Source organism: Drosophila subobscura, chromosome J (genome assembly GCF_008121235.1).
Source record: "Drosophila subobscura isolate 14011-0131.10 chromosome J, UCBerk_Dsub_1.0, whole genome shotgun sequence".
In the NCBI taxonomy this organism is placed as follows: Eukaryota; Metazoa; Arthropoda; class Insecta; order Diptera; family Drosophilidae; genus Drosophila; species Drosophila subobscura.
This window is the reverse complement of record NC_048532.1, coordinates 19762895-19785527: the sequence shown is the minus strand read 5'-3', so window position 1 is coordinate 19785527 and position 22633 is coordinate 19762895. Positions and strand designations below refer to the sequence as shown.

Below are 22633 nucleotides of genomic sequence, written 5' to 3'. Positions count from 1 at the left end.
AACACGCGCCAACTTCGCAAACATCGATAGGAACAGTAGGGGTACTCGTGTGCTCGACTGAGGGTTGGCTGTTTATATATACTGGTTTTCAATGCAAAATGTGTGATAAAAATAAGATTAAAGCCCTTGCCTAAGATTTGCGTACAGTGAAATAAAATAATTAATTTTCGTTTCTTGTTGTTTTAATTTGTTTACAATCAATTTCATGAATCCCCAGAACGAGTGTCATACATCGATAGTGAAAATATTCTACGTATCGATGGTACACACACATCGATAGGTCTTACAGCTCTACACGGCCATACACAACAACAACAAAATCAACGAATGCAGTATTAAACAAAGACGAAATTTTGTTTTTCCAACTGTGCTAGCCCTCAAATAGGCTAAACAAGAGCAAGATGTGGATTGAGCCGAAGGAGTTGCTGCTGCCCTCGACGTTTTGGTGAGTGTTCAATGCCCTTTCTGTTCTCTGCGTGCTGTGGGGGGTGGTGCTACTAGATGCCGATGCTTAATTTAAACACCAACTAGAGTGCTGGTATGTGTGCGTGTGTATGCAGTGTTATGTTTATGGAAGGTGTATCATGAAAACGCTTATTCGCGATGCACATCATGAGGAATGGTGCATTAGCGCACGTACGGAGGCCGCGCATAAACTGTTCAACTATTTGTTTAATTGTATTGGCGCTCTTTGTTGATAACTAATTGAGAGGGTTCAAGTCGCCAGGGCGGCTCAGCGGCCTGCCTCTTCGATTCTACTCCGATTTCACAACGCAATTTCCTGCGGAAAAACAGCTGTGCCCACACACACGGCGGCCGAGTGCAGAGAGTCGGTAGCTTGAAAATTGATTGGCAACTGTGTGTTTCGTGCTGCGTAGAAAAAACCACCCAACCCACCCGAAGAACACCCATACACACGCACGCACATGCACCATGAATGCTGTATGACCCCCTTTCCCTTCGAATTGCATCTCGTTTCTGAATCCCGTTATTCTGCCTCCCCTCACTCCACAGGATTGCCGAAATGTACTCCAGGTACTTCGTGCTGCAGAAACGTCGCGGCCATGGCGAGTCGCGCGGCTTTGGCTCCATGCTGGTGGGCACCTACGACAGTGTGTGGAACACCAAGCCGGCTCCGTATCGCATTGTACACCGGACACCGTCCTCGGAAGTTTCTTACGGTAGGTTCAAGTGCATTTTGGGAATGGATTCTGGGGCCCACCTTATCAGTGCCTTGCCATGTGCGGCAGTGGCTGGTGTGTGAGTCATGGCCTGGCTGTGATTTCTGTGATTTTTATGGGTGTATTGTACACAGCCCGAGGCCCACATTCAAATCATTGTTTTTGTCGCCTACGGCTCCAAGATTGATTCTCTTATGCAATGTGAAACAATTGAGATTACACAGCTTTTTGAAATGAAATTCTACCCGACAGAAATCGCCATTGGCATAACACAGGATGAGATTGCACAGGACTGGGAATGGCTGCAGGCGAATCTCTTCAATGTGCTCAACGAAATGGAGAACGAGGATGAAGTTACTAACTTTACCATATGCAAAATCAAATCGCTATATACACAAAATAACCAAGATGAAACTGGGGAGACGGCCGACTTCAAGGTGATGACCTCACAGTTCCGACAAACCTTCAAAATGCCGGAGGAAGAACGTCTGGTCAACTCCTACTCGGCCACGTAAGGCTTGCTGGCATTCTGTGAATGCATTTACCTAATTTAAATTGATTGTTTTTCCATTCCCAGATATATAAAGAACAAGATACCGCGACAGGGTCAGCTGTACATCTCTTTGAATCACGTTTGCTTCTACTCGTACATGCTGGGGCATGAGATCAAGCGGATTATACGCTTTGCCGAGCTGGAGGACATCAGTCGGAATGCAAATACGATTTACTTGAAGACCACCAATAATATGACGTATAATTTCACGCTGATCTTCAATGCCGGCGAGGCGCATCTGCTGATCGAGCAGCTCAACAAAATGGCCATACAACAGTTGATCCAGGATCCAGAGAGTCCCGTGGTCGATCATGATCCCTCGAACTTTGCCCGTCTGGGCACCAAGGCATCCAAGAAACCGGTGCTGCTCAGAGACCTGACAGCACGCCAAAAGTCCGAAGAGTTTCGCATTTATTTCCGCTTGCCACAAACGGAGATAATCGATGGCAAGATCAAGGCAAACATTTGGACACCCTACTCGAAGCGCTTCAATGCTGGCTACATTTATATGTCGCCCAATTTCTTTTGCTTTCGCAGCGATGTCAAGGATTTGGTCAGTGTGGTCATACCCATGAAAACGATTAAGGTAAGGGGGAGAATCGGCATCTAACTGATGGATCATTTCATTGTTTGTTTTCCATTGCAGAGTGTGGAGAAGAAGGATGACGGGCAGCAGCGTTTTGACAATCAAATTGTCATCATTACGTCGGAGAATGTGCCCTTTATGTTTGCCCAAATCGTGGCTAGAGAGGTGCTCATATCGAAAATCACAGATCTTCTCTCCCGCATTCATGTGTAAGTCTCAGCTCAGCACATTTGCTCAGGAATAGTGCGCCATTTCATGTTCTGTTTATCTCTTGCAGCCCCGTGAGTCGTGAACGTGCCAAGTATGACATCTCGTGGAGCAAGCAGACGGCTCTGATGAACACATTCAAGACACAGTTTAGTGCAGAAATCATTCGAAATCAGGAGGAGAAGATGGTGCGTTGGGAGGCGCATTTCCGCGACTTTGGACGCGGCATTGGCATGTTTCGTACCACCGATGTCATAAATCTCATTGTGGAGGGCATACCGGACCAGTTGCGTCAGGAGATTTGGTTGATCTTCTCGGGTGCTATTCACGACAAGGAAATGAACCCCGGCTTGTATGAGGATCTGGTGGAGAAGGCTGCTTGCATTAAGGATTGCTTTGCACACGACGAAATCGACAGAGATCTGCCACGCTCGCTGCCCGAGCATCCGGCATTCCAGAGCACAGACGGCATTGGTGCACTGAGGCGCGTGCTGCAGGCTTATGCACTGCGTAATCCGCAGGTGGGCTACTGCCAGGCCATGAACATTGTTTCGTCGGTATTTCTGCTGTTCTGCGACGAGGAGAACGCCTTCTGGATGTTGGCCAGCCTGTGCGAGAATCTCTTGCCGGACTACTACAAGGACAAGGTGGTGGGCGCCCAGATAGACCAGGGCGTGCTCAATGAACTGGTGGAAACACATCTGGCCGATCTGCACGAGCATCTGGAGCAGCTGGGCGTCATCAAAATGATCTCCATATCATGGTTCCTCACCATCTTCATGAGTGTCATCAGCTACGAGAGCTCGTTGCACATTCTCGACTGTTTCTTCTACGAGGGCGCCAAGATTATCTTTATGGTGGCACTGCAGATCATCGAATGGAATCGCGACAAGCTGCTCAAGTGTCAGGACGATGGCGAGGCCATGCTGGTGCTGCAAAACTATTTGGAGGGCATTTACAATCCCGACTATCAAGTGCCACCCTCCACGGACAAGCGCAAGATGGAGCGCTCGCAGACGCAAACCGTGCAAACGCTCATCCACGAGGCGTACACAAAGTTTGGCGAGGAGCTCACACAGCAGCGTATCGAGGAGCTGCGCAACAAGCATCGCCGCCTGACCATGCGTCAGTTTGACATTGACAACGAGAAGACCATCGTGAAGGCCTATCTACAGAATCCCTATTTCGATCGAAATGAGCTGCACATGCTGCTCACCATTATCAGAGAGGAAAAGCATGCCCTCAAGTCCATGCAGCAGCAGCAGAAGGCACAGTGTTCGCTGTCAGAGACGCCACAGCTGCTTTTGCATCAATCGCCCACTAAGGTGCCGAATGATCCCATTCCTTGCGGTGGCGGCAATGGCAGGCATGAGGCCTACTGCGTCAACTATGAGGTGTTCCACACGCTCTTCACAGAGCTAACGCCCTGGCGCAAGTGTGTCAGCGTGGATATTGGCGAAAAGTTGTTCAGGGTAAGCGGAAGGAATGTGAAGAAACTGCAGGCCGGATTTATTGTTTATTTTCTTTGCGTGTTTTTGCAGCTGACAGACAAGAAGGGCACGGGATATCTGGATTGTGGACAGCTTATCAATGCCTTGGGCTTGGTGTGCTCCGGCAAGAGCATGGAGAAACTGAAATTGCTTTTTGTTTTGCATTTGCCGCCGCTCTTGTCCAAGGCGGAAATCGAACGATCTCGTCGTCCGCGTCCACGCACCAAAGATGATGCCGAGGAGGCCTTCGAGGCGGAAGATTTCTTCGAGTGAGTGGATATTTATATTCCTAAACTACACAGAATTCTGAAATTTATGTATCCCCCTGCAGCGACGATGCTTCAGAGTCCATGGAGGCCTTGCCCTCGCCCTCGGATCATCAGTTTGATGCGGATGATTATGCTTTGATCAGCGCTACACAGCATTTGCATAATCTGGCTGGAATATCGGGCAACACGTTCATGGATCTATCGCGCAATACGCCGAATCTATCGCTGAATTCCAACACCTCCTCGCTGGCGCAGCGCAATTCAACATTTTACGTGGATCTGCCGACAGGTGCATTCCCGGGTACTACTACTGCAACACGCTCCGATGCTGGGCGGGATGACGACGGCCAAGAGATCGGCCTACGCCAGCAGGGACGTTACGAATCGATTGACACATTTTCGGATATTTCAGATTTGGGAGCGGCACGAATGACGCCGCCGCTGGGAGCGACAGCTGGAGCAGCCTCAGCTACCGCTGCTGCTGCTGCCGCTGCTGCAGCCGATAAAATGCTTCTGAATGTCGAGACTATATCGAATTTCTCACAGATCAGTGACCTGGTTGCTGCCACGCGACTCGATCGCGCCGACTCGAATGCCACGGACTCGAGAAGCCTGGGCAGCCTCGGCTATCTGCTGGATCAGCCCGATGAGGGTGCCTCGGGCTCACATCAGACCATTCCGCATTTGCGCAAAGAGAACTTCCAGCTGCTCTGGCGCAGCATTATCGAGATCATGGGCTGTGTGCAGGATGAAGAGATGCGAATGGCATGTAAGTGTTGGGCAGAAAAAACTCTACTAATTGGTTGCATTTTAAGGCGCTTTTTCTTTACAGATGAGAATCTTTTGGAGCTGGGAAACAGCAACATAAAAAAGGAGCCCAGCCTGGAGAGCTTTACACAACTCAATTTGGGCGGCAGCGGCGATGAGGTGAGCCTTAAACCTAGCTGTAAGTAATGGCGTAATAATCCTCTAATGCTGTTCCACAGCAACCGGATAGCAATGGCAATCCCACAACACCGGCAGCAGAGCACAGCAGCACCACGCGTCTGTTCGTGGCACTTGAGGAGGAGCTGCGTCAGGCGAGCGGGAAGGCCACCAACAGCAGCCGGGATAGCAGCAGCAGCAGCACAAACACCTCCGAGTCCTGGCACATATCCATCAATCAATTTATAGCCACCGTGCTCACGGTCAACAGCATTGTCGAAGGTTTCCAAACACCCATCCAAATAACCGAACAGATCGAGCAGCTGCAAAAGAAGCGACGCAAGTGTCTGTCCACCAACTACTGAATGAATATCCCCCAGCTCCTGCCATCAGCCCCAGTCCAGTACAATAATCTCCACACCTCAACCAAATCCTAGCCCGAAATCTGTATTAGCTCTCCTCTCCCCTCGATCGATCGATCTTTGTGCAATGCGGTAAGCTTTTAATCGTATCCCATGTTTTATGTATGTATATTGTGGTATTGCCTTCTACCTTAAGTTAAGACAATTGTTTGTGAATATAATTCTATTATTCCTATTATAAAACGAGGTGTCTACACACTACATATCCATGGCTACCTGCTGTTGCTGCTGCTGTTCGATTCTCCTATTTACCGCCGCCTGTTCACGCTCATTCTCCGCCGTACGCACCAGGCACTCCTCGTACGTCCACTTGGGAAAGACGCGCTTGTACAGGTACATAAAGGCCGTGTCATAGGAGCGTAGCTGGCCATCAAAGTAGCACTTCATGTGGCCATGCGTGCCCAGCGACTCCTTGATGTGGCCCAAACGACCGCACTTGGTCCTTAGTTTGACGGGCTTGAAGTACTCCACGTCCTCCTTGTAGAAGAACATGTAGCGTATTGTGGCCGATTTGCGATTGATGCGCATGGGATGGCCACTGAGCACGACGCGCTTCAGCACAATGCGATCTGGATTGCACGAGATGAGGCGTCCGCGTGCCACCAAAGCCAGCGTCGAATCGGGATTCACCTTGAAGGCCAGCACAGCGGATGGAGGGAATTGAATGGGTGCATAAAACGTGGCACATACTGTCTCATACGGACGGAAGTAGCGCTCAAACTGGAAAAAGAATCAAGCATTAGCATTAGGAATTGATAGGGAAGATCCTAGAGAGTTCAGTCCTCACCTTGTGCTTATCTCCGTTGGTGTGTTGACTGTAGATGGGATTAACCACAAAGCGGCGATAGCCACACTGCACAATCAGCTCCTCCTTGGACTTGAGCGGCACTTCGGAGTCGGGCATGCGCTGCAGCACGACATTCATGACGCACATTTGATGCTCGTGCGGCAGCATGCCATAAACAATTATGTTGTCCGTGAGGTGGGCGGACTTGAAGGCGGTCCAACGACTGCCGGGAACATTGATTACATGCAGCGTGATGTGGAGACCAGGCTGCAGAGAAGAGACCCAAGATTAGAAGCGACTCAACAGTAGAGTTTGGGGAATAAAAAGCTCACCTGAATACCCTCGAAATCCTTGGTTTCGGTGAGAACCCTCCTCTTGGTGCGATCGAAATTCTTGAATTGATAAATGCGAGAATAATCGCTGGGCAGATTCTCCTTGGCATCCCATGGTGATGTACGGAAGGACTCGAGTCCGCGATACTTCTGGAAACGCTCGTGGGCGGGCACATCCAGCGGCGTGTCTATCTCGTCGGGCCAGAGCTGGTCAGTGCGCGCCTGCTGCAGCTTCTGCATGGTTTCCCGCTCCTCCTGGAAGTCCATCTGCTGGTCGTATTTTTCGTCATTGACTGCCGCCTCCGAGGACACCGAGACGCTGTCCTGGAACTCCTCCGTGTCGGAGTCGCGTTTCTCGTATTCATCCTCGAAGGATTTGTTGTCGCACGACATGAAGTCCTCATCCTCCTCATCATCCTCGCTCATATCGTCATCGTCGTCGTCTTCGTCCTTGTCTGCATCCTCCACCTCTTCGATGTCGGGTATCCAGGCCGCTTGGTAGTCGCTGAAACCCTTGGGCACACGCTTGACCAGCTTCATCTTTTTGGTTTCCTTCTGTGAGGCCTCGATCTCCTCCTCGGTAGGCCACGTCTGCTCAGCGTCCATGGGATCGGGTATGTTCTCGCTCTGCAGCGAAGTACGCTTCAGTGGATCACTGCGAGCGAGCACTTGCGCTGCCGCGTTGCCATTTCGTGACTTGTCGAGCATGTACGGATCTGGCTGTGCTATCACCTGACCCACCTGAAAGTCACCGAGTCCGGGAATGTGCACCAATCCGTTGACATTCAGCGACTGTCCACGCAGGAAGCCAGTCACCTCGAGGGTGCCCAAATCGTCGCTTGGCTCGCCACTGGGCTTAAACTCCACAATGTCACCAAAAAGGTGCGGCCGATTCTCCACGTTGTGCAGGATGCGCTTCTTCTGCCCACCGATGCGACGCATCACGTTCAGTCCCTCAGCGGCGGTGTCCAACTGCATCAACTTCTCCTCGGGCAGCAGCTTGGAGATGAATTTCTGTGCCGCCTGCTTGGCGGCAGGGCGACGCTTCGGGTTCAGTGACTCCAGATCCATGAGAGTCACCACTGGCGTGGGTATACCCTGAGCAGAGATCATATTGAACATGCGCTCGCCCCACCGATCGAAGATCTCGTCGTCGCCAAAGGCCGCCGATGTCAGCAACACCGCTGTGTCGCACACCTTAAGGTAGTCCAGGACAATCAGCTCATTGCCGCGTCCCACAGGCGGCGTGACGAAGGCAAAACGCTGCTTGAAGCGCGGCAGATTCATGTAGGTAATCCCACTGGGGGAGCTCTCCACTACCAGCTCGCTGTCACAGCCCTCGAGGATGGCCAGCGCTGACTTGGGATCGATCTGCTCGTGCATGGGCAGCAGACACACCAGAAACGGCGCTGTGGTCTGGCCGCCTAGTTTCCGCTTCTGCTCCAGCACCTCGTCGCGTTTGTTCTTTCGCAGTTGGTTCTGCTGGTTGCGTCGCTGCTCACGGCGCTGCTGCTGCTTGTGCCGGTGCGAGATGGCCTTAAGACCGATTTTGCCTGCATTTAGGATAATTTTTGTTGATTTTGGATTCCGAATTCCCACTTGTGGCGCCGCTTACCTTTCGTTGCATTCTCGATGGCTCCCTTGGAGCGATGACGTCCCGTCTTGTGGGCCTTGTTTGTTTGCTTTAGCGGCCCCGGTCGATGGAAATCGTGATCCGCCATGGTTGCAGGTATTTTTACCAAAGTTTCAATAAATTAAAGCTGTTTTGGTTTTTCGCACGTGTTTTGAAAGAGCAGATCAACAGTGTGACCGTGGGCTTATCGAGAAAATATACTGTATGAACCGCAGAAATATACCTTACCATTTTATAAATATACCGAAAAAGAGAGAACCACCACCTCTGCGCTCAACAGCACATTGTGAGTTGTGCGCCCACCAAACCAATTTAAATTTAAAATTAAAACACTCAGCCGCATTGTTTTCTGTTTAAACCACATTCAATGTAAATATGTATTTGTTGTTTATGGTATAGACATTCCGTCTGCTTGGATATAACGCTGTTTTAGCTGCTAGTTTGTTCGCCTCCCGCATATGATATATTTGTAGTGTGCACGCATCTCGTTGCGTTTACCGCTGCGCGCTCTCTGTTGTTGCGGGGGCCGTGGAGATTATAGTTATAACTTTGATTATTTGTAACACTCCTCCTGCTATGACTTGGTTTATGTTGTGTGTGGCAGATGGGGCTTAATTAGAAGAGCTTTAACTAACTTAATTGCAAGGGGTATTCATTAGTGTTTTTTCTGTGTGTAAATAATTTTCAAAGTTCAAGCCAACATTCTTGTGGTTGGTTTTTGGAGTGGATTTAAAAACTTAACGATAGGCCATAACAATTAAGTTGTTTAACAATAGAGAACCAAAAAAATGTTTGGTAATTAGGTATAATAATAATTGTTTTTAGTTGTTTTTTGTTTATAGTTTATAGGTAAATTGAGTGATTGTATTTTTGTTGACTAGGATTTGGTGGCATCCTTGCATCCATTCCTTGCCCAAGGACGTGCTGGACAAATCTCAATGTTGCATGATTTTGCTGCGATTTACATACGTTCACGATTTCCAATTCCTAATCCGGTTTGGAGTGAGTTTTGTTGTTGCTTCTTCTCTGCTTAGTTGAGGGGTTTGCCTCTTTTTAATAAAGTACATTTATGCATTTGTTTTCTTGTATATGGATATATCATATATGTTTCTATATATCCTCTATATATATATTGTTCAATATTTTATGCACTCGTGGCACGCCTTAAAGTACATATCTGTCTGCACCCCCCCAAACGTTAACCAAAAATTCCAATTTACATACAAAATGCTAACCATACCGCACATACCAACAAGAGTACTTCTTCCTGCTCTGTCCCCCCGTACTATCCGCTAGGGTCTTAAGAAATTGGTGCCAACATATGTATGTGTGTGTGTCCTGTCTGTAGGTGTATCTGTGGGTTGTGTTTGTGTGTGTGCTTTCTGTGTTTTTTTATTAAATGCAGAAGTTCGACTTTTGCCCAGCTCCTGCCCATACCCATCGACCTTTTTCCCTTTGATCTCTGTCTCGTTCCTGCCTCGCTTTGTCGGGATTTTTTCCTGTCAATCTTTTGTGCAAGGAATCGGGGTGGATGTGGGTGTACAAAAATTACATGTTCCGGCACTGGGCACAGACGGAGCGCGCCTTTGTATTGTCACGCACAAAATCATGCACATTGAATTTTCCATCATCGCCGTGGTCGTAGCCGCGACTCTTCAGCTGCCTGCAGGCGACAACAAACAAATGAAAGAGGAATTCCCAGAAGCAACTTATGGCCAAAGAGGACTTACCTAGCCACCGCTGTAAAGGCCAGCTCCACATTGAGTCCCGTCTTGGCCGATGTCTCCATGAATGGCACATTGTGCTCCCTGCCCAGGCGTTCGCCATCCTCCCGCTTCACCTGTCGCTCACTGCCGCTGCAATCGGCCTTGTTGCCTGGTTGTTGGCAACGAAACAAAAAGTGAATTTGATTCGCAAACTCATAAGTGGATTAAAGCGTGTCGGCTAGTGGATGAGGGCAAAAGCTTTCATCCCACGCCAGGCCATTCTCCTCACCTATTAAAACGATGACCACGTCCTCCTGTGCGTACTCCCTGATCTCCCCCAGCCAGGCGCGTATGTTGTCGTAGGTGGTCTTGTTGGTCACATCGTACAGCAGCAGCAAAGCTTTTGGTTTTCGGTGTCCATGTCCATGTCCATGTCGATGTCGATGGCCATGTGGGTGTCCATGGCCGTGTTGATTGCCGGTTCGCATGCAGATTTCAGACAAATTTAATTAGCATCAAAGGGGCCTGTGGATAATTACAAGAGGGATAGAGTGCATGGGCGCTGAGTGCTCACCGTGTGCATCCCGGTAGTAGGCGTGTGTAACGCTGCGGAAACGCTCCTGCCCGGCCGTGTCCCAGATTTGCAGCTTGACGCGTGTGCCATCGACGACGACCACTTTGTTCTGGATTGTGCAACACGATTTATAAATGCAATTAATTAAATACATATTGTTTTAAATGCACAAACACACACGCACACACAGGCGCACACGAAATGCGACCATGAAAATCCAATTGTTATGTAAAATGCAATTAATTCACACAAAATGTTTCATGCATAACAACCGTGCCCAGAATTAAACACAGAGTAAGAGGAGACATAAACAGAGGGAGAGAGAGGGGGGGAATACGCATACGCTGCGTGTACATTTTTATTGAAGACCAACAAACACTCACATGCAGGCAGGGGCATACATATTTATAAGACACACAGCAATATCCATGATGAAAGTACAAGTACTCCCGTAATGAGTGGCAGACATTTCGGCCATTGGCAGGGACATTGCCACTCCAGCCCAACCCCCAACTAACTACTCAGACATTGAGTCAATAGCCCAAAAGATACACACAGTTACACACACTTGCACAGTTGAACACCAAAAAGGTACGAGCATAAAGATAAATGAATGTTTTGCCTTGACAAATGTGTGTGTGCGGCTGGGGCATTGATTTGATTTCAATTTCATTTTCATTTACGTAAAAGATAAACCAAATAAAAGTATTCCAGCAGAGTAAACAAAATGTCAATGCACTGACAGAATTTATTAGAGCATCTTTCGATGGGGGGGAGCTAGTTGGAAAGAAATAAAAACAAATAAAAAGTTTGCTTATTTCTACGCAAATTAAACACATTATTCACAAATATATTCGTACGAGTATTCATTTACTTTATGTGTTTGCTGCTGACTACAAGTTTGGCCAAGACTCAGCCAAGCTGCAAGACCAACATGAAAATCAGACAACTCTCCCCCAGGTTCAGGTCATTCCACCAATGCCTCCGAGTTAGACAATGCCCCGGGATCGACATACATTTAATATAGAGAAAACATGGCAACAATTTAAAGTCAAGGAAACCCAGAGCAGCCCTCGGGCAGGCAGGCACTTGGAAACATTTCTTGGGAGTGAAAGGAAGAGACATAGAGACAGAGACAGAGTGGGGATAGCTAGCAGAAGATAGAGAACATGTTAGAGGCAATTCCCGCTTGTATTTTAATAAATTTATGAGGCATGAAACAGCGACAGAGACAGAGAGAAAGAGAGGGAGAAGACATAGAGAAGGAGAGCGTAAGCCTGAGCCTGAGCCTTGAGGGCAGGACAAAACTCGTAAGCCTCTAAATGTTGGACCGCACACAAACCGCACAATAATGAGCATAACAAAATTACAACAACTTAAACGCGCACACAGATACAGATACATTTAGAGCGACTGCAAACACAGATACAAAGATACATTTACAGGTACACACAGACACACACACATACGAGTGAGTGGAAAAAGCATCAACAAGTCCTTTTCAAGTTCACATGCTTTTTAATAAATAGTCCCCCAAGGATCTTTAGCAACAGGACCCCCCGGCCTGCAGCACACGCAAACACACACACACAGAAAGCAGACAGCAAGCATAGGGTTACAGGGAACATGGAATGGGGTATGTGGATGGGGATGGGGATTCTGTGGTACTGGTAGATAAGGTTTGAACAAGAACTAAACGTAAAGAGGACAACCGCAGGCAGTACGACGAAAACCGCAACTCATAGAGCAGGTCACAAACAGAGAGAGGGGGAAGAGAGAAAAAGAGAGAGAGCGAGCGACAGAGAGTGGCGGAGGGTAAACATACACAAAGTGAGTGTGAGAGAGAGAGAGACAGGTAAGCAGGTGAAAATCGCATTGAAAGCCTTGACAACTGTTGACAGGAGACACACACAGAAACAGACAGAAAGAGGAGCATAGAGAAAGAGCAGGAGAAAGACATAAGAGTAGGATGATGAATGGCTGGATGGATGGATGTTTAACACACAGAATAACACAGAAGAACACAGAGACAGAGAAACAGAGAGGGAAAGACAGAAAGAGAGAGTCACAACACTTAGAAAGAACAACAATTACAACAACGAGAACAAGAACAACAAAGAGAAACAACAACAACAACCAAAGACTTTTATTTGTATTTTTTTGGGGGGTTTGGTATTAAAGCGCCTCTTACCCTAAAATCAATGCCAACGGTGCTCAGGAAATAGCTGGGCACATAGCGACCATCGCGGAAACGTATCAAAAGCGATGTCTTGCCCACTCCCGAATCGCCCAGCATAATGACCTATGTACATGTATGTACATATGCATGTAAATATGTACAAGCAGCCAAATATGAACAGATTATGTATGAGTCAGTGTAAGCACTTAAATGGTTTTCTGTGGCTTATGCTAAATATTTGATGTAATGAAATGAGCTAAGCTGACTGCTTATGAGGATAGTCCTTTCCCCCAACCCCCAGCACATTCAAATTGCTCGGCTTGTTGACTTTTAATGTTGGAAAAAGGTTATTTTTTTTTGGGTTGTTGGCTTAGTTATCTAAACATTGCAATTGCAATGATTTGACTGGGCAAAATAATATTTGCCAGCAGCTGCTGCTACACAAAAAAAACTATTCACAGAAAGAAATTTCTGGACTGTGCTGGAAAAATGTAATTTCTGGCACTCATTTAGCACAAAACGAGTCCTAAAGCTGCCAAGCATTTGCACAAATAAATGGGTATTTTTTATGCAGCTTTTTGTTAATATATTTTTTATTCCCCTGACATTTGCTTGGCAGCTGTGTGACAGGAAGTCGTCGTCGCCGCATGCCAGTCTGTCATAATTCTCTGGAATTACTCTAATCAACAGCAGCTGCAGACGAAAAACTTTCTTCTTTTCAGCAACTCCGAGAGTCTCAGACTCTGCCCTGTTTGCTTTTTGTTTTGTTTAATTTCCTTTTGTCACTTGGCACTTTATTGAGTTTTATGACTTTATTTTGTTGCCTGCTTATGTAAATCACATTGTAAATCAGGACCAAAGCCGATCAGTGCCAGAACGAATATAAAAGCCAGCAGCAACTCGTAAAAAGAGACCGAAAAACAGACAGCAAGACAGTCAGACAGCCAGCCAGCCAGCCAGCCAGCCAGTCAAAGAAAAAGGTATAAAACATAAATCAAATTGTGGCTGCCTTTGTTGTCGCTCCCCTTTTTATTTTGCTTATTTTTTGTGCATGCAAATTGGCATTTGCCGCATTGAATCGAGAGCGAAAGGATTCTCCAATTTGGATTTTCTGCTACACTTTTTGTATGGATAAATGACGTTTGGCTGATTCCCCAATTTGTGTTTTGGGTTTTGGGTCTCTCCCTTATTCACCTTTCCCATAATGTCAAAGTCCTCGTCCTCGTCCGGTGGGTTGCCAGATGAAATCATGCGTATGAGCGCGCGTCCGGCGTTCTTGCAGAGCGTGGCACTGGCTCCCTCGCTGCCCGGACCTGGAGCTGGTGGAGCCACGGTAGGAGCTCTGCCATTGCCATTGCCGTTGCCATTACCGCCAGCATTCACGCCGCCTCCACCGCCGCCAGTGTCCAGCAGTGGCTGCTGCTCGGAGCCCGAGGTTAGGCGCACGCTGCTCAGACGTGCCATGAAACCATTGCCACTGGACAGATGTGGCGACTGTTGGGCCTGGAACAGGGACGATGCTGTCATAAATTCGGGCAGCAGCGGCTGCTGGGAGATCGACTGCTGTCGCTGATGGACAATCACGCTGGGTCGCCGCTTCGGGTAGCCATCGTCATCGGAGTCGTCCGAGTTGATGCCGTTGATCTTGTCCAGCGTCTTGGGTGGCAGCTGGCCCGGTGTGATGTGCTGCCAGGTGGGCTTCACCAGTGACTCACGGCGTGTGGGCGAGGCATTGGCCAGGGGCGAGGGCGAGTGCGAGTGCGAGCCACTGGCTGCCGCTATCGAGGGCTTCCTGCCGCCCGACAGCGAGGGGCTGGCAATGGAATCGCTGCGGTAGCGAGTCTGCTGACGACGCATCTTTGAAACCGTTTCTGGGGGGCTGGAGCTGGAGCTGGAGCAGAGCGGAAGTCCTTCCTTGTCGATTGAGTGGCTTGATTCTATATTTAACATACGCACAGAAATCAATAAACTGGATTCAACTTTCCCAGATGCCAGATACATCTTCATTATTGTGAAATGAAAACCGAAAACCGAACCGAAAAACAACCCCCAAGGAAGGGAATTCCCCCGCCAACAGATGGAACCCTTCAAGTTTGTTTAGGTCTCAAAGCACACACACAAACACACACACACACACCGAGTGCTATGTACATTATTATGAACAATATTTTTTGTATCTTCTGGAAGATCCAACAAAGTCATTAAAACTCATTAAAAACCATAAACAAGCAAAGAGAGCAAAAACTTTCATTATCCATAAAAATTAAAATTCAAATTCAAATTTCATTCCTCACTTTGCACACTCCCCCGCAGTTCTAAGTCGCCCCCGCAGCAATAAAACAATGAACGAACAGGTGCAAATTGAATTTAATTTGCTTGTGCCACCCGCTGAAAATGAAATGAAAACCGAAACCCAGAAATGCTGCAGGGCATCACACAACTGCTCTGCTCTGCTCTGCTCTGCTCTGTCGTTGACAACAAGCAGTCGGCATGGGCCTGGCTGTGTGTATCAGTGGTCAAAGGTGCGGGGTGGCTGTTGTGGTTTCTTGTCGCTAAATCAACAGTTGGCAAGCAAAAACCGCAGCCCAACAACCAGGCAAAACAACACACAGCACACAGAACGGCAACAGTCATGGGCAACCGAAATGGGGAACGCATCGAAGCGAGGCCGCGACCAACTAAATTTTCCAACTAATTATGCGTTGTGGCAGCCACAAAGGCGGCGAGAACGGTGGGCGTGCAACACGCAGCCTTGTGATTAACTGCCGCTCATTAACACCCAAGAAATGGTCCTAGAAGAGCTGTCAATAAACTGATTTTACATCACGTTCCCTTTTTCATAGCACACTTTTTGGGGCAATGAAATTCTATTCCACGAAATGTTGGCAATTAAATTTGGGAAAAATATTAAATTAAATTACTCGACACACAAAAAAAAGCATTTGAAAACATAAAGCAGAAATAACATTTTACGCCAGGTGAAAGTTCACAGAACTTTTATTTGCTTTGACATTTGCAAACTTTAATTTCATTTGCTGCCAAACAAAATTTGTCGAAATGCCACTGCTCGTCTCGTATCAATTGATAAAACCCTTTTGAAAAATCCTCAGACGGTTTCGAAATTGCTCGACCATTGTGCACGGCTGTCTGCGTCCTGTCGCTTTACCTGCGAATCAGCAGGCGTCTGTTGAGCCGGGGGCTGGCTTTTATCCCAGCTTGGCAGCTCCTTAAAATGTTTTTTATGGCACGCCGAGTCGTGGGGCGTGTGGATTAGAGTGGATGGATAACTTTGCGCCATGCAGGTCAACGGCAGCGACGCGTCGAACACGTGCAAAGACGTTAACTACTTTCTGAGAGACGCATAAAGTCGCGTTCATCGTCGTTCATTCTCCACGAGTGGAAGTGAAGTGCTCGAGATGAAATGACAATGAAATTGGATAGCCCTCGGTCCCCCGGGTTCCATTTGTTAGAGCAGAATAAAGTATACATTTACCAATTAGGATTTCACAATTCCTGGAAACGAAACAACTCACATTCGAGCACCTTAAATTATATCCGAAACTCCAAATAAATTGGAGCGAGAATGTGGAGGAATTTACGACCATGGATTGCCTTTGTCCAGCTGCTTCCCTTTTCAAATCTTTGTTCATACTTTTGTTTTTATGCAAATATGGCAAATGATATTTGAAAAGTTTACCCTTTTTTTGTTGCCTCTGGGGCAGTAAGGTGTCGATCCATGAAATAACCTTTCGGGCAACCGAACCATCCAGCAATTTACTTTAATCAACTTAAACGCAAATGTTGATAACAAAAGTTTTTAATTGGGTTGTCGCTGCTCTTCGACTCCACAGCCGCCGCCGCCGCCGCCGCTGCTGGTGACAACAGCCAACAAAAAAATGAAAGTAAAGCAATAAAACAAAATGTAAAAAGGAAAAGCAAAATTTCCTTTCTCTGAGTACACGAAAATTGCTGTTCAAAGCTAAAAGTTAAGCAGAATTTTGGTTCCCTTTTCCTCAAACATAAATTGAGTGCGCAGGAGACAGTGAAACGGAGAGTGGAGTGAAAATTGTAAACTGTTTTGGGGCATTCGTCGTGTAATTATACAAAGCGAAAGCGAGAACAAGCGAGGTGGGTTAGCCCCAAGGACGGTTCAATGCACAGGCAGCACAAGCGATGGGCGGCACACGGCCCACGGCCCACTGCCCACGCAGGACACAATTCACTTGTAAGCGTACATATATCCTGCACACCCACACACACAGACAGACAATCGAGGGACACGCTCAATCACGCGGCTTAACCGGCAGCGAAGGAGCAGGAGCAGACTGGAATGCCAGACAATAGTTTCCTGATTGCATGAACAGCTTTAAGGAAATGAAAAGCGTCAAGGCATAGACAGCCCCAAACCCTACCCCACATACGCACACAGATTTTGCAGGGGGGAAAACTTCAGCTTCAAGCGTAGATGCGAGCGGCAGGCCAATTGACAGGACAAAAGCAAAACGTTTTCGCGTTAAACATTTTCAAGATAGCTAAAGTCCACTATCATCCGCTCTGACCATAGTTCACAACCATTGCAGCTTGGTGTAGACAGAGAGCGAGAGAGAGAGGAAGGGAGAGTGAAGGTTAGAGGATGAAAAATTCCCCCAGAGATTTGTGATAGTAATCGGCTTAAAAGGCGATTCAAGTGACTGCCGTGCCGCCCTGTGCCCGCACTCAGAATGAATCCCTGTGGAAATTTCGAAACGACAAGAAACAGGACAGAGGACACCTGTGGAAATGGTTTGGGACTGGCCTACAATGTCCTTCTTTGAAGTTTACAGCAGGAGCAAATGCTTTTAATTGCGAAATCGATGTAAAGCATTGGAGGCGAAGCCCCATCGGAAGCAGCCTCCGTTTCCCAGGAGCAGCCTTGAAAAGAAGCCACAAGCTGCTTAAAAAGTTTCCTCAAATTGCAGCCAGACAAACAGATAGTTCGACCTTCGACTGTTCTGGAATTGATGCGCAATTTGCTGGCTCGTTCGCATAATTAGTGCGCATTTAAAAGAAAGAACAATGGGAGTCGGACTCGAACTCGGACTCGAACTCGAACTCAACCTCCCAGACAGTCCATGAATCAAATGGAAAGACCAACTTGATTATAATCCAATGCGTAGCTGCAATTTCCTTTCAGACAAAAGACAGAGGAGAGAGCCGGGAATCCGATCAACTCTTTGTACCAAGATTGATTAGTTTCTGTGATGAGCAGTGGCTGTAATTAATAGTGGAAATGGCAAGCATACATACTCCTACATGTGTGCACAAAATTTAATTAGAAATATTCCCACTTCGCGTTTAATTACTGGAACTTCCACAAACTTCCACGCTTGGTCATGTCATCCATCACACATCATTAGAGATTCACTTTGATCTCGCGCAAATCAAACAGATTAACAAATTAGATGCCAAGGCAACCCCTCGCCAACCACAAAATCCACAATTATTTTCAGGTGCACTTCAATTATTGAAATAATAAAGCGATGCCATAAATGTTTGTCCAGCACAAATGTTTCAATTCAATTTCAATTATTTTTAAACACGCACGGGACCTTGTTCCCCCCATAAATACCACAAAACACAACCACACAGAGGCACACAACAGGGACGGGGGCGAGGAAAGTAAGCGCCAAAAATTAGTGAGAATTTAATTTGTGGCGCGCAACAGTGAAATGCAAAATGTGCAATGTTTTGGCTGCCCCACAGCAAAATTTCGAATGTTTTCACTTGTACTTTACTTTAAAGTTGGTTTCTTCAGTCAGCAAAATGTATTTTTGGGCTAAAGCGTAGCAGCTTAAGCTGGATGGAGAGAGAGTAAGAGTGAAAGCTTGGGATTGCGCGCCCGTTGATGCCTATCGAAGCGTCCTTTCGCAGCAGAGCTCAGAGCTAGACTGACTGGAGCCCGACGAGCCCAAAAAAGGAGCCCAAAGCTGGGTGGCCCACAACCAAAGTGTGTGAAACGAAGGTGAGGCGTGCACAGCGAACGCTCTCCGGAAGGTATCTTGTTGGTAGGAAGCACAGCGCGTGAGAGCGTGGCCATGGCAATGTGCTCACCTTGTTTCCATACACACATTGACCGAGACCTTCGCCTGCTTCGGCTAACTTCGGGTTTGGCTTTGGCTTTGAAATAGCTGAAGCAGCAGCCGTAGCCCTGGCCTAGAAACGTGATGCGAACGGGGGTTGGGTGTGCAATGAAAGTGAGCTGCAGCCACAAAAGAGAGAGAGCGAAAGCCAAGGCAAACGAAACGGTTGCACTTGAACTTCATTCGCGGCCATTGTAGCAGGCAGGTAGCTGGCAGCTTGTGGCTCTGTTCGTGTTATGTGCTCGTGCGTGTCGCTGCCTGTCTCTAGCTGTCTGTGTGTGTTTACAGTGAAAGTGAAAGCAGCAACAGGTTCTGTCTGTGTGTGTGTGGGTGTCAGTGTGTGCCAGCTGCATCCACATTTTAAGCAGAAGGGCAATCAACGTGTCAACAACGTGGAACGGGCTGCCTGCGAGTTTATAAAAATATTTACATGCCTTTGGAACACGAGCGCAACAAAAAATAAAATCAATTTGAGGGATTTACGCACAAGTGGGAGGACTACGCACTCCACAGTACGTGTGGGCATGCCCAAAAATAGAAAATCCCCAGCGATTACAGCAGACAATATGTTGCCTATTTAGCCGCGAAATGCTCGTACACTGCCCGAAAGGTCACAGCGGGTTCTGGGTTCACTCAAGTGTTTGGGGCAATTGTGTTTTCTCTCAGTGTGGATTCAATGGGTGTGGCGGGGATGCTTGGGGTAACGGTAACGCGTAACGGCTTTGGGCAGCTGTTGTCCAATTACACACACAGCAAGCAAACACAGAGACAGAGACAGACACTGAGAGGACTACTAGGAGGGGTACAAAAGCGAGCCGAACCCATTCGAATGTGCGTCAATAAGTACATGGGCAGGGCTTGGATTGGGGTATGGGTAGGACAGAGCTTCGACTCAGATCACATGGTACGACTGGGGTTTGGGGTTCAGGTTTTTGGGGATTTTATGGGTGTATTGGGCGGTTGCTTCATGCAGCAGGCAGGCGCTACAGAGTTGCCTTAAGGCTTGGTAATTCTACTCACCGTCAGAGCAATGCCCACCGTCGCCGAGAAGGAGCCCAGCCGGAATTCGCCCGTATTGTATTTGACCAGGAAGGATGTCTTGCCCACGCCAGAGTCGCCCAGCAGTATCGTCTTGTGATTGACCGTGTCGTCGAAGGGTTGCAAATTGGCCGTTGGCTGTGCCTGGTGCATGTCCACCTCGTCGTAACGATATGAGCGCCAGCCATCGTCGTAGTCGTCGTAATCATCTCCAGTGCCGTAGGCGTACATTTGGAGAGCTTCTCGGGAGGGTCGATAGCCCGGATATCCTGTGGCCGTCCGCTGCACGGGCGCCATTATGGCGTCGTCATGGTAGTGATGGCTGCTGCCCGTCAGGCTCTGCTGGCTTTGATGATGATGCGGATACTGATGATGATGGTGATGATGATGCTGCTGCTGCTGCTGCTGTTGCTGCTGCTGTGTCGTTGTTGCTGCGGATGCGGAAGCTGCCACTGTGGCTGATATTGAGACGGGTGCGGCGGGGGGATTGTAACAGCCATCGCCAAAGGGCCGGCGTCGCAGCTCCTCGATGCGGGCCTGTGTGGTCTCCGCATCCTCGAAGACGTCGTCGCTCATGCTGCTGGCATCGTCGTGGTGGTGCGTTCCCGTTGTTCCCGTTCCAGCTGCCGTTATCCCCGTTGCTGCTGTTGTTGCCATGTTGGACTGGGGACTGGCTTGTGTCTAGGGAAGAGCTTTTATCCTGCGCTTTCCTCGTTGTCCTTATGGTTTTAACATTTGAATTATGCGCTTGAGCTTTCCCGCACTCCGCTGTGCTTTCACTCTCTGTGCTCTCTCTCTCTCTCTTTCTCTCTATTTGTGTGCGCTCTCTCCTTTGCGGTTATTCTCTCTCTTTATGACTTTGACATTTGCGGGACTATACGTCCCGTCCGGCTGTTTGTTTGTGTGGCACGTTTTCTGAATGAAATTTTCGGTTCTCGGGCTTTTAGAGCACGGTCGAGGGGAGGGGGGCGTTGCTATTATTATTTTCTATTTGCAAATAAGCTTAATATTTTCGCTATCCTTATCAGTAGTGTGTCTAGATTCCCTAATCGTTATTCGTTAGTTGTAGTTATTCGTTCCATACAATTGAACTGCATAAGTATTGGTTTTTGCTTGCGGTTGGTTTGGTTTTGGTTTGGTGTTTCGTTTAAAGCCACTAATTAGTAGTATCTATTTATGTATGTATATAAATTGTAACTAGCTAAACATATTGACTATCATTTATAGGTTATGCGCTAATTGGTGCTTGGTTTTCACTATTCATTTAAGTTTTATCATTAATAATTATTTGCAACGTCTTGCTTGGTGTTTTTTTCTCTTTTGGTTAAAGCTTTTTGGTTTTGTTGGTTTGGTTTGACTAGTTTAATTTTATTTCATTTAATTAGGTTTCTCTCCTCCTCCTCCTCTCGGCGAAAATATTGCGTTTGATTCGTTTCTTTGGTGTTGATGTTCTTCTTGTTGTTGGTGTTGGTATTTCACTATCACAGCATAAATAAAATAATGTCATCGTCGTTGCCGTTGCCGTTTGCCGTCCATGTCGCGCTCTTGCCCCCGCCACGCGAACCCGAACCCCAAAAACCCCAACACAATATTAAAAGAAATATCTGCAGTCTCCAGTTACAGTTGCCTCCTTTCGACTACCGTCCTGAGCTTTTGCTTTTACTCTCTCTGTCTCTCTTCTTGGCTCTCTTTATTGCTTTGACATTTGAAAATGGAACGTTCGGAACCGAACTGGTTCTTTAACTATTGAAATCCCATAGATGGCGGCTAATACTTTTTGTTTTTATGAGAAGATAAACCTTTATAAATTTCTTTGCATATGTGCGATCCTAACCATTTAACTAAATTAAACCATTCCCGTGGCATGTACATACATATAACGTAGTTAAATATGTATGTATTTAGCGCCTACAGTTTTTTGGAGACGTTGCACTCGATAGTATCGATGGGATCGGGTTCATATATGCGGGAATACGTAAATGTGTGTAAATTATACAAACTTTGAGTTAATTGATTTAAAATAATATCACCGTTAATATCTTCTACTATTTTTATCCAATCATTTTATCGCCGTAGCAAAATTTAGAAAAACATCGGTGCATCGTTTGTGCTTCCATCTCTAGGCCGAAGTAACCCATTATCGATCAGTGGGTATTTCAACTTATGCTTGAATTTTATAAAAGTTGAACGAATGCCAGGGGAAAGATTACGTGTTCATTTATATTTTTAAGTAAAGAGGAAGGATATAGCTACAAGGAGCACTCACAAAAACAATTTTTTACCTAGGCTTAATTCAAGGCGTTCAAGTGTTTAAATAGAGTAGCCTTAAAAGGGTTAACCTCGGTTTCTTTCTCGGTATATCATAAAAATAGCAGGGTATATTTTAGTATATTTCTGACGTCAGGCGGTCATACTGAAAACAACGCGATTTAAGTAAAGCAAATATATTTTTTTGGTTGACCTTTTTAGTTGTAACCTTATTATGCAATCAATTGAAAAAAGATGTATCATAAAATTAGCAAATCCTGCGGAGAATTGAAAGATGATTTGAGTAAAATTACAGTTTTAAACCTGAGAGTCCTAACCAACTGGTAATATTAAATCGAACATCAAAATGGATGAAAATGATTTTA

General features: G+C 47.0%; 4 protein-coding genes across 7 annotated transcripts in view; 1 reads left to right on the top strand and 3 right to left on the bottom strand.

Moving 5' to 3' along the window:
• Positions 1 to 401: 401 nt before the first annotated feature.
• Positions 402 to 5815, top strand: LOC117892990 (TBC1 domain family member 9). Of its 2 annotated transcripts, XM_034799343.1 has the most exons (11): positions 402 to 445; positions 1015 to 1181; positions 1434 to 1692; positions 1759 to 2320; positions 2381 to 2529; positions 2598 to 3999; positions 4069 to 4286; positions 4349 to 4587; positions 4699 to 5055; positions 5119 to 5213; positions 5273 to 5575. In XM_034799343.1, the coding sequence occupies exons 1-11, from the start codon at positions 402 to 404 to the stop codon at positions 5573 to 5575; spliced, it is 3795 nt and encodes a 1264-aa protein (XP_034655234.1). The 2 variants fall into 2 exon arrangements, with proteins under 2 accessions (XP_034655234.1, XP_034655233.1); XM_034799342.1 differs by having other exon boundaries at positions 4349 to 5055; positions 5273 to 5815.
• LOC117892992 (pre-rRNA-processing protein TSR1 homolog) lies at positions 5696 to 8561 on the bottom strand. Its single transcript, XM_034799344.1, has 4 exons — positions 8367 to 8561; positions 6752 to 8304; positions 6420 to 6686; positions 5696 to 6352 (listed from the first exon to the last, which is right to left on the bottom strand). The coding sequence occupies exons 1-4, from the start codon at positions 8470 to 8472 to the stop codon at positions 5831 to 5833; spliced, it is 2448 nt and encodes an 815-aa protein (XP_034655235.1). The 5' UTR covers positions 8473 to 8561; the 3' UTR covers positions 5696 to 5830.
• Positions 8562 to 8740: 179 nt separating this feature from the next.
• LOC117893646 (ras-related protein Rab-26) lies at positions 8741 to 21631 on the bottom strand. 3 transcript variants are annotated; one of them, XM_034800334.1, is made up of 7 exons: positions 18618 to 18754; positions 14038 to 14780; positions 12856 to 12966; positions 10665 to 10773; positions 10380 to 10490; positions 10115 to 10259; positions 8741 to 10047 (listed from the first exon to the last, which is right to left on the bottom strand). In XM_034800334.1, exons 2-7 carry the CDS (start codon positions 14698 to 14700, stop codon positions 9933 to 9935), a joined length of 1254 nt encoding a protein of 417 aa, XP_034656225.1. In that variant the 5' UTR covers positions 14701 to 14780; positions 18618 to 18754; the 3' UTR covers positions 8741 to 9932. The 3 variants fall into 3 exon arrangements, with proteins under 3 accessions (XP_034656225.1, XP_034656223.1, XP_034656226.1); XM_034800332.1 differs by lacking the exon at positions 18618 to 18754 and having other exon boundaries at positions 14038 to 14844; XM_034800335.1 differs by lacking the exons at positions 12856 to 12966; positions 14038 to 14780; positions 18618 to 18754 and adding an exon at positions 19983 to 21631.
• The window catches only part of LOC117893651 (probable serine hydrolase), an 8004-nt gene continuing 4187 nt past the window's right edge, over positions 18817 to 22633 (bottom strand). The window contains exon 3 of the mRNA XM_034800342.1: positions 18817 to 18835. The gene's annotated coding sequence lies outside the window, so the exon portion shown is untranslated. The remainder of the gene's footprint in view (positions 18836 to 22633) is intronic.